This window comes from Engystomops pustulosus, chromosome 3 (genome assembly GCF_040894005.1).
Source record: "Engystomops pustulosus chromosome 3, aEngPut4.maternal, whole genome shotgun sequence".
In the NCBI taxonomy this organism is placed as follows: Eukaryota; Metazoa; Chordata; class Amphibia; order Anura; family Leptodactylidae; genus Engystomops; species Engystomops pustulosus.
Window position 1 is genome coordinate 135,063,388 of NC_092413.1, and position 10,138 is coordinate 135,073,525.

Genomic DNA, 10,138 nt, shown 5'->3' on the forward strand with positions numbered 1-10,138 from the left:
GCGTATATGAGTATAATATGTATATTTTTAAGAGGGAAGGGGGTTCCATTCAGTCTGCTATGGGGCCCTGCATTTCTTAGTTACGCCCCTGATTACAGGCAGTCCCCGGGTTGCATACAAGATAGGGTCTGTAGGTTTGTTCTTAAGTTGAATTTGTATGTAAGTCGGAACTGTATACTTTATCATTGTAACCCCAGCTATTTTTTTTTTTTGGTCTCTGTGACAATTGGATTTTAAAAATGTTTGATTGTCATTAGAACCATGATTAACAATAAAGCTTCATTGTAGACACCAGTGATAACTGTTACAGCTGTTTATAGCAGCCTAAGGCTAATGTACAGTAAATTGCCAACATCCAGAGGTCCGTTTGTAACTAGGGGTCGTATGTAAGTCAGGTGTTCTTAAGTAGGGGACCGCCTGTATATCTAAAGAAAACAGGAGCTGCCATTGTTTAGTAGATACAGTGCTTTGATAAACATAGAAACTTACATTGTTTTTAGGATCCTTCAAATTAAACATTAAGCTCCTGTACTTATTTTTATACTTTGCATCTGTATCTCGATAAAATGAAAATAGCTCCTTTTCAATCTTGATTGATACTTTTGTAGCTCTTTCTTCAGGAATCTTCGAATGTGACTCTGAAAGTCTATTTAAAAAAAAAAGAAAGAGGAATTTGCATTTAAAAAGTTCTTTAACATGTATTTTTTCTTCATTTAGTGCCTAAACTATATCTCACAACAAAATTTGCCTCAATTGGTAGCTTGGTGTGTGCATGTGAAGTGTAACAATGTTTCTGGAATAAACTCTCTCACTGCTTCCCATCCCTTGTCCACAAATCTATCCATGTACATGCAGTCCCCGGGTTACGTATAGGATAAGTTCTGTAGGTTTGTTCTTAAGTTGAATTTGTATGCAAGTCGAAAAATGTATGTTTTATAATTGTAACTCCAGCCACAATTTTTTGGTCTCTGTGACAATTGCATTATAAAACTTTTGGATTGTCACAAGAACCAGGATTAACAATAAATCTTCATTGGAGAAACCTTTAATAACTCTTACAGCTGATCATTGTAGCTTGGGACTAAGGTACAGTAAATTACCAACATCCAGAGGGCCGTTTAACTAGGGGTCGTCTGTAAATTGGATGTTCTTAAATCGGGGACCATCTGTAATCTGACTGGATGATGATACAGCCAAAGTAATTGGAGAAAAACTAACTTTGTTCCAATAAGATTTACAGGCAGCATTACAGGCAGGTAGGTTCTGTAGGTCTGTTCTTAAGTTGAATTTGTATTTAAGCCGGAACTGTATATTTTATAATCGTAAACCAAGCCGAATTTTATTTTTGTCTCTGTGACAATTGGATTTTAAAAATGTTGGATTGTCATAAGCTTAATTACAGACACCTTTGATAACTGGTATAGCTGTTTATTGCAGCCTAGGGCTAATGTACAGTAAATTAAAAACGTCCCGAGGTCCGTATGCAACTAGGGGGCGTCTGCAAGTCGTTTTTTTTTTAAGTAGGGGACGTCCTGTATTCCAAAATTTCTTTTTTGTGGCACACATGCAGTTTTTTTCCAATTTTTCCACTCTATACACGGAAAAATGAAAAAAGGTATAGATTTTTTGAAGGTGGAGAGCGAGAAAAGAGTGAAAAACCCCTGCGTCCTTAACGGAAACCTACCACTTGAAGTGGCAGGTATAAGAGGGAACTACCGAGCACCAGTTCAGGGTGAGCTGGTGCCGGAGCTTATTTTGCTTCGGCGCAGGGAGGTACGCTCTCGGCGCACCATGTGCGCGACCGTGCGCACGGCCCTCTCCTTCACTTCCTATGTAGCTGCGTGCACGGACGCGCGCATGGTGCGCCGAGCGCGTACCTCCGTGCGACGAAGCAGCGCCGGCCATAAAGTTTAAAAAGTGTTTTAAACCGCGATACTGCGGTTTAAAACACTAACAAAAATAAGCTCCGACACCAGCTCACCCTGAGCTGGTGCTCGGTAGTTCCCTCTTATACCTGCCACTACAAGTGGTAGGTTTCCTTTAAGGGGTTAAAGAGCAAACCAGTTCATAACATGAGAAGCGAGGATGCCAACAAAAGAATTACCTACACACTATATTGTATACTTAGGATTAGTTTACCTCTTCACTAGTATATCTTTTAGAGAGTGGCGAACACTTTGTCTTATTTGCTCTACAGATGGCTTTGGTGTAGATGGCGAGGTAACACTAGATGATGAACCTTTCTTTTCTGGTTTTCTTTTTTTAATGTCTGTCTTTTCAGTAACTCCTGTAAATAAGAGGAAATAAAATATTTAGTTGATTTAGCCAACTGTTAATATGGTTACCAATTTCCTTTATTTTCCCCTCCCTCACTCAAAATATGCTTTTCTGTATCAATCCCACAGAGTTTTCTAGATCTCTGTTTGGTGTCCTGCTATAGAAAGCATCAGGATGCGGTCACACGTTGCAGTTAAAACTGCATCCGATTAGTTTTGAGGTGGTTTTAGGTGCAGTTTTGTAAACTTCACAGGTGAAAGACATGGTGGCTCCTCCCGGCAGGGCAGGCTTCTGCTGGATATTTCATTAAAGAGTAGTGGCTGCATTTAGCGCCCTTGGCTTATACAAGAGTCAGTAAGTTTTCCCAGTATTTTGGGGCAAAATGAGGTTCTTGAAAAAAAATTAGTGCAACCTCTGGTCACGGGCATGAAAGAAGTGCTCCGTGGTAGTGGGTGTCGAGGCCTGTGAAGGTAGACCTTGTAGAGGCTATGGTTAATATAAAAATAGTGCTCAGATGGGTATCATGCATTTCTACTGAAAAGTAGAAATAGAAAGAAAGTGTTTAACCCATCAACCCCTAACTAATCGAAATACACTACCTAGTGAAGAGCCTCAGGGCATCATGTCATAATCAACATTAACAGGAATATATCAGCAGTTCTGAAAATACAGAGCTACATACAGTGTGAGGCTACATTCACACTGCCGTTGCCCGCCCGTACCGTACCGGGCAACGGCAGTGCACAGGGAGAGGAGGAGGAGGTGAGCGCAGCCGCCCCTCTCCGTAGGGATACATGGCGCACGGCGCCATATTATGGGCAAAGATAGGACAGGTCCTATCTTTTTTTTGTCCCGGGTACAGAGCGGTACGTGTGCTGCACCGTACCGCTCCCGTAGGGCGCCGTGCGCCCATTGCCATCTATGGAGGACGTATATCGGCCGTGTATACGGTAGTGTGAATGTACCCTTAGGTTAAACAGATCTCCAGGGCTGTTTCCTACCTTTTAAAAATGTAATTTATATTTCAAGAATGTAACTGGATGGGGATGAAACAGTAAAGTGAAGAGCTCTCACACAGCAGTGCACCAGAGTGCTCCAAATCCAGCATTGGTCAAAGCAGCTTTTCAGATTCTCGATGCTGAGAATGTTGGCAAAAACATAATTTCTAGGTATAGTACGAATTGTATAGTAGTAAGGGAATTTTCTCATCTGGTTTGGAGCCCAAAAAAGAACAATGTTTTTATGTTACCGGGCATCAAGGAACCTTGCATTAATAATTAATTACTTCTAGCAGAATTGCACATGCATATGCATAACGTTCCTATTATTCTGGGCTCTTGAGTAAATATTTGTATTAGCTGAAATACCAGTAAGCAGTCCAGCAATTTCACTTCAAGCTATGGTGCAAATTCCCTAATGCAGATATTTGCCATCAATGAAAATCCCACTATTTTAAAGCATCTCTTAACCGGTTCGCGACCGCCCGCCGTGTATTCACGGCGGCGGTCGCGTCGCGCTGCATGGAGAGGGCTCACGGGCTGAGCCCTCTCCATAGCCGGTAAGTCTTTGCTGCATATTACAGCAAAGGCTTACCGGTAACATCCGCGATCGGTGCTAGCACCGATCGCGGGTGTTTTCAGAGCGTGGGCTGCCGGCAAAGCTGCCGGCAGCCTCAAACAGATAGTGGCGCATGGGCGCCGCCATCTTACCTGGGATCGCCGCTCCCCGTGACGTCATCGGGGGGCGGCGATCCGTCTCCATGATAGCCTCGGGTCTTCCGAAGACCCGAGGCTATTTCGTTTTAGCACATTGTAATGAATGAGGAAGAAAATCCCCATATACTGCCATACTGTAGTATGGCAGTATATGATAGGATCGATCAGACAACCTAGGGTTAAAGTACCCTAGGGAGTCTGAAAAATAGTATAAATAAAAATAAAAAAAAGTTTAAAAAAAAAAAATTATAATAAAAAAACCTAAAATTTCAAATCACCCCCCTTTCCCTAGAACTGACATAAATATAAATAAACAGTAAAAATCATAAACACATCAGGTATCGACGCGTCCGAAAATGCCCGATCTATCAAAATATGATAGCGGTTTTTCAATGCATTTAACCCCGTAACGGAAAATAGCGCCCAAAGTCGAAAATGGCACTTTTTTGCCATTTTGAAACATCTATAAAAATCTATAAAAAGTGATCAAAAGGTCATACAGTCCTAAAAATGATATCATTGAACATATTATCAAATTTCGCAAAAAAATGACACCACCCACAGCTCCGTACACCATAGTATAAAAAAGTTATTAGCGCCAGAAGTTGGCAAAATAAAAAAAATTATTTTTGTACAGGAGGTTTTAATTTTTGTAAATGTATGAAAGCATTATAAAACCTATACAAATTTGGTATCCCCTTAATCGTACCGACCCAAAGAATAAAGTAGACATGTTATTTGGGGCGCTCAGTGAAAGACGTAATATCCAAGCCCACAAGAAAATGGCGCAAATGCGTTTTTTCACCATTTTCATTGCATTTGGAATTTTTTTCCCGCTTCCGAGTACATGGCATGGAATATTTAATACCATCATTATGAAGTGCAATTTGTTACGCAGAAAACAAGCCATCACAGAGCTCTTTACGTGTAAAAATAAAAAAGTTATAGATTTTTGAAGGTGGGGAGTGAAAAATGGACATGAAAAAACAGGAAAGGGCCCGGTCCTTAACCGGTTAAAATTTACAGTATGCCCAGAAAATCTGGAATGTAATAGGTATAAATGTACAAATAAGATGTTTGAGTTACCAGACTTTGAAGTCTTTTCATCATGTGTGGATGCAGTTGCTAAATCCTTGGAAGTCTTTTCCCGTCTTTCCTCTGACACTCGATGGACAGATGTAGCTGATGTAGAGCTCTTACGATTAGAAGAGTGTTGTCTTTTAATATCGAAATCTTTGTTTTCAGTGGAGTGCCTAGTATCTCCAGAGATCTAAGAGCAGAAAGAACATTAGAGTTTAACTATTAAGAGAAAACCTACAAACAGCATTAAGTTACTGAATAGCATGTTTAAGGGCATATCAGGCTACATACTTTGATTGCCATGGCAGTTCTCATTGGTCTGCCACCTTGATCATAAGTGGTAAGGTGCAAGCCTTGCTGGCAAACACTAACTTACAGTCTTCTTTCAGCAACTACTCTGCATCTATGTGATATTTAAGAGAGCTTCACCTAAGAAAGCTGCCAGCACAGCAGTTCCTACTTCACTGGTGTCTTTGCAAAGGTTTTTCTCCATACTACACCTGTCTGACCTTTTGTGACTCATGCTTGTATACATCATCCACTGCTTGGTAGTGGATTGAACCTCGGATTGCACTTTGACCTGGTGACTTTTGACGCACTTGTGTAAGCTACTATCTACACTGGGATTAGTCAGAGAAGTAGCAGCTTTGTTATCTTATGGCAGCACAGTTCAGGTATCTATATATGGGACGTAAATTCACAATAAAGAGCTAGGACGTATCCCATGGTATGCTGCCTGAAAACAGGTGAAGTAGTGAACATTGGAAGGAGCCAGCGATTTACTGCTGTCGTTATTCAGGGTGTTTCCCCAGTGATGTAACTCTTATTATATGAACAGTCACATCCCACAGGCACAGCCCAATGTTAATTACAATATGTACCATGAGGGAGGTAACTACATAAAAATTTGTATGTCATTTTTATTTAGATGGTATTAGTAATTAAAATCTGATTGATAGCATTTTCCATGTGCTCATTTTATTTTCTAAATCTTATTTATTTAAAAAAAAAAGTACTGCATCTTCTGCATAATTTAAGCTTGCTGCTTTGCTCTGATAACAGCAGTTCAGGGTTTGTCTTTAGAGCAGCCACGTAGACATGGGGAATGGGGCATGGCAACGACTCCTTAAAGGGGTTGTCCGAGTTTTTTAAAAAAATATATATATATTTATGTGGCCGGGAGCGGGCTGCCTAAAACAAAGCTGTACTTACCTTTCGCTGCCCTCCGGTATCCAGCGGTGCTGTCGCTCCGGTTCGGGCGCCATGTAAACAAACATGGCCGCCGGAGCAGCGCTGCATTCAGCTTCCGGCCGGCCGTGGCCAGGTACGCCTATCCGTCCCTATACACAGCATTGTGTATGGGGGCAGGAAGGTTGTCGGGTCCGGCCGGAAGCTGAATGCAGCACTGCTCTGGCGGCCATGTTTTTATACATGGTGCCCGGACCAGAGCGACAGCAGCGCTGGATACCGGAGGGCACCGGAAGGTAAGTACAGCTTTATTGTTTTAGGCAGCCCACTCCCAGCCACATATATTTTTTTTTCAAAACTCGGACAACCCCTTTAATGTCTATAGGAGAGGCCATTGTTCGGGACAGTTAGCTGGTCTGTGAGTAATAATAAGAGGACTCCTAATAAAGACTGATCTTTATAAAACATGTCAGACTAAAGGTTAAAGTGAAAGCCTCATCTAAAGACAAAGCATGACACACACAATTCCATTAACATAATCTCCATGGGGCAAGATGGAAGGGGAAAAGGGGCATCATGAGCATCAAATGCATAAACCCAGTAAAGACCTGACCCATAAGATTATAAATACCTTTTTGGAAATTTTGACCTTGTGCTCTTTGCTTTTTATGGACTCATCAGTTGTCTTGGCTTTTTCCTGTGGGGAGCTTTGACATTCTGTTATTACGGTTTTATCATTTTCCAAACATTTCTTATCGTGTTGTAAATCACTCCTCTGATCATCATTAGAAATGTTGGATTCCGTAATATGCATTTTTTCTTCTTCTGAGCAGCACTTGACACATATGTATTCTTTATCCTCCACTTCCATCTGCTGTGCTTGAGCGAGGTTTAAGCCAACACAATCTCCATGGAACCAGTCATCACACCTTCCACAACCCACCATGAACCTTACAAATATAAAAATATTTTATCAGGTAGGAAATATGTGATGTAATTCACACTGCAAAAACAAAAAATTCATCCTATCTTGTGTAATGCACATGAACGGTTAAATGACCACTGGCTTTATTACATATTGTAGAAAGAATTGCAAAGAGCATGAAACAGAAAAGACACACAGAACAGGCCAGTGTAGAGTTGGACTACAAATCCTTATTTCTGCACCAGGTTTAAAATCCTGATAATTAATCCTATAAGACTGTCCAGTCGTACGCAACTCCAGCTATTTTCCTCTTACCTTAGACGCAAGAGAGATGCAACTTGCTGAAGAGAATTCTTGAGGCAGTGGTGAATGAGGAGCTGATTTTTCTTCACGGCAGCTCTCTCAACCCCCTCATTCCCCCCTCCCTAAGGAATTCTTTCACAGAGTCAAACACAGTCAACGTCTCTCTCCACCCCTCAATCACCCTCCATCAGGAATTTTCTTCTGTTTCAGACACAACCAATGTCTTTCTCATTCCTTGAATTCACTCAGCTGAAGAGAAAGCAAGATCTTGCCATCAGGAAGCTGCAGACACTGCTGAGCTAGAAGAGCATGAATATGCATAGATGGTGTGTCAACTTTATGAACAGACTGGGGAATTTTAGAGGCATGGAGTGGACCAATATAAATAGTTGTAGTATTGTATGATAGCAGTTGTTAAATATATGTTTAGTTAAGGTGGGTTAGTTTAACTGGAAGGTTACTTTCTCTATAAAGTTGCAGCACTTACATTCTCAAAATCACAGATGTCCTATCAATAACTGTTGTCTTGCATAGTGATAATTCACAACAATTGAGGCACTAAAGCAAAGTCATATTGCATTTCAGAAAAAAAAAATAGATAAGGAATAAAACAATTGCTGTAAAAAAAACCTCAACCTACCGATTCCCATGAAGTTTTCTGCAGGAACTACAATGTCTGCTTGGGTTCCAGGCATACTTATCAGTTGGAGATGTCACATCTGTTCCTTCCTTTTTAATAGTAGGAATATTATCAGGAATAAAGAGCGGCGGCTCATCAACAGAAATACTTTTACTGCTCCTTCTCTGGCGAGGAGGCAGTGACTTTTTAAGCTTTGTTTTCTCTTCAGACTGCTCAGTTACTTCTTTCCTTTCCCCATCATCCTTGGCTGGATTGCTCACTTTTGAGGGTGTCTGTTTACTAAGAAGTTTGTCACTAGAATGAGACAAGCTCCTGGAACGTGCCCTGGGTGAAACCACTTGTGCAACTTCTTTAAATCGCCCTTGGTCATCTCTTAATGCGTCATCCAATTGCTTTAAGATTGTAGACGAGTTACGTCTTCTGTCCACCAGATCTGAATTCTTTTTTATTTTATTCTTTAAAGGGACTTTATCTGCCTTTGGATTGTCAGATAGTCTCTTCTTTACATTCAACATTTTCACCTTTTCAGGCTGGGTCATAGACTGAGGCTTGAGATTTTTTGGGATTTTTGCCCTACTTTTGGGGGGCTTGGTATGCATGTTGGCCTCATTTGAAAGGGGAAGGCTTTTTTTTGCATTTTCTTGAGACATGGCCAATTTTGCTGTGGGGGATTCAATTTTTTTTACAACTTTTCTGTTGTTACTTTTCTTTTTCTTAATCTCATTCTCATTTTCTGTAACCTGAGCTTTCTCTTTGCTTTCTGGATGATTTTCTGTACAGGTACCTATGGCAGAAGCATTGGTTTCAGTATGAAATGTATTGCTGGTATCCAAAACCTCAGAAGGAACCACACACGTTTCAGTACTGCCACCTTGTGAGGATCCTTGCTCAGCATTTTGCAACATACATTCATCATTCATTTGTGGTTGCACCACAGCTTTTACATCCAGGTTACAGTCCACAACACCTGATAAAAGTGCAAGCTCCTCATGAACTTTATTATATATTATATCAGTCTTTTTATCTTCAGCTTGATGTAACTCATATTCTTTATCTTCACCTATTTTTGCTAAGACTTGGGTAGTAGCATGCTGTCCTGAATTATTCAAGTCAAGTTCCGTCAATTTAACCACAACCTTATCAGTACTTTTTTCATTTAACAAAATAAGGGCATCATCACGTAAAGCCTCAGAAGTATCTCCTTTATCCTTATCATTTACTGTATTAGAATACTCTTCTGTTGATTTATTTTCAGCAGTATTAATTTTATCCTTATTTGCTATTCTAGTTGATCTCCTTGAACTTGCTGGAGATGCACTTGTGGTTTCTAACGGAATAGCTTCGTTACTTATTATATCGTTAGCCTCCAGTTGTAGAATGTGCTCTTCTTTTGCTTTATCTGCTGCTGTATCTTTCCTTGAACATCTAGCTTTCTTGGGACTTGAAACAGGATGCAAAGACTTTTCAACAGTGCTTTTCCTCAGCGATCGAATAGGTTCTGTTAAAAAGAGAAACATAACTCAATTTGGAATAAGCTTACATTGCAAACTGACTGCAGATAAACTAGGAGGACCGAGGTTCAAACTGAATGTTCAAAAAAATAAGTCAATTCATTTGTTTCCATTTGTAAACCAAAACAAGCCAACCTTACCCCTTCCCGTTGATGCCCTCATTGGATTTTGCATTTCTGTTTTTTGATCCCCTTCTTTAAAAATCCATACATTTTTTTTGTAATTTTCCTGCGTACGGAGCTTTATAAGGGCTTGCTTTTTGCATAACCAATTGTACTTCCTAGTGGCAGTATTTAATTTTCCATGCTATCTACTGGGAAGTGGAAAAAAATTCCAAATGACTAAAAACACGCTTTTGTGCCATTTTCTTGTGGGCTCTGTTATTAAGGCTCACTCAGCACTCCAAATGGCACCTCCCGTTTATCCTTTGAGTCGGGGATAACAAATTTACATTACCAAATTTATAGGAGGCTTCATTGTTTACTTCTTGTGGATAAAA

General features: G+C 40.4%; 1 protein-coding gene across 2 annotated transcripts in view; it reads right to left on the bottom strand.

Annotated features, from left to right (window-relative positions):
* Window positions 1-10,138, bottom strand: part of PHF3 (PHD finger protein 3) — a 47,588-nt gene that overhangs the window by 16,559 nt on the left and 20,891 nt on the right. For both annotated transcript variants that reach the window (XM_072142196.1, XM_072142198.1), the window contains 5 exons: window positions 8,129-9,626; window positions 6,892-7,210; window positions 5,079-5,262; window positions 2,140-2,287; window positions 490-646 (listed from right to left, as the gene is read on the bottom strand). In XM_072142196.1, the coding sequence (XP_071998297.1) occupies window positions 490-646; window positions 2,140-2,287; window positions 5,079-5,262; window positions 6,892-7,210; window positions 8,129-9,626 (2,306 nt within the window). The remainder of the gene's footprint in view (window positions 1-489; window positions 647-2,139; window positions 2,288-5,078; window positions 5,263-6,891; window positions 7,211-8,128; window positions 9,627-10,138) is intronic.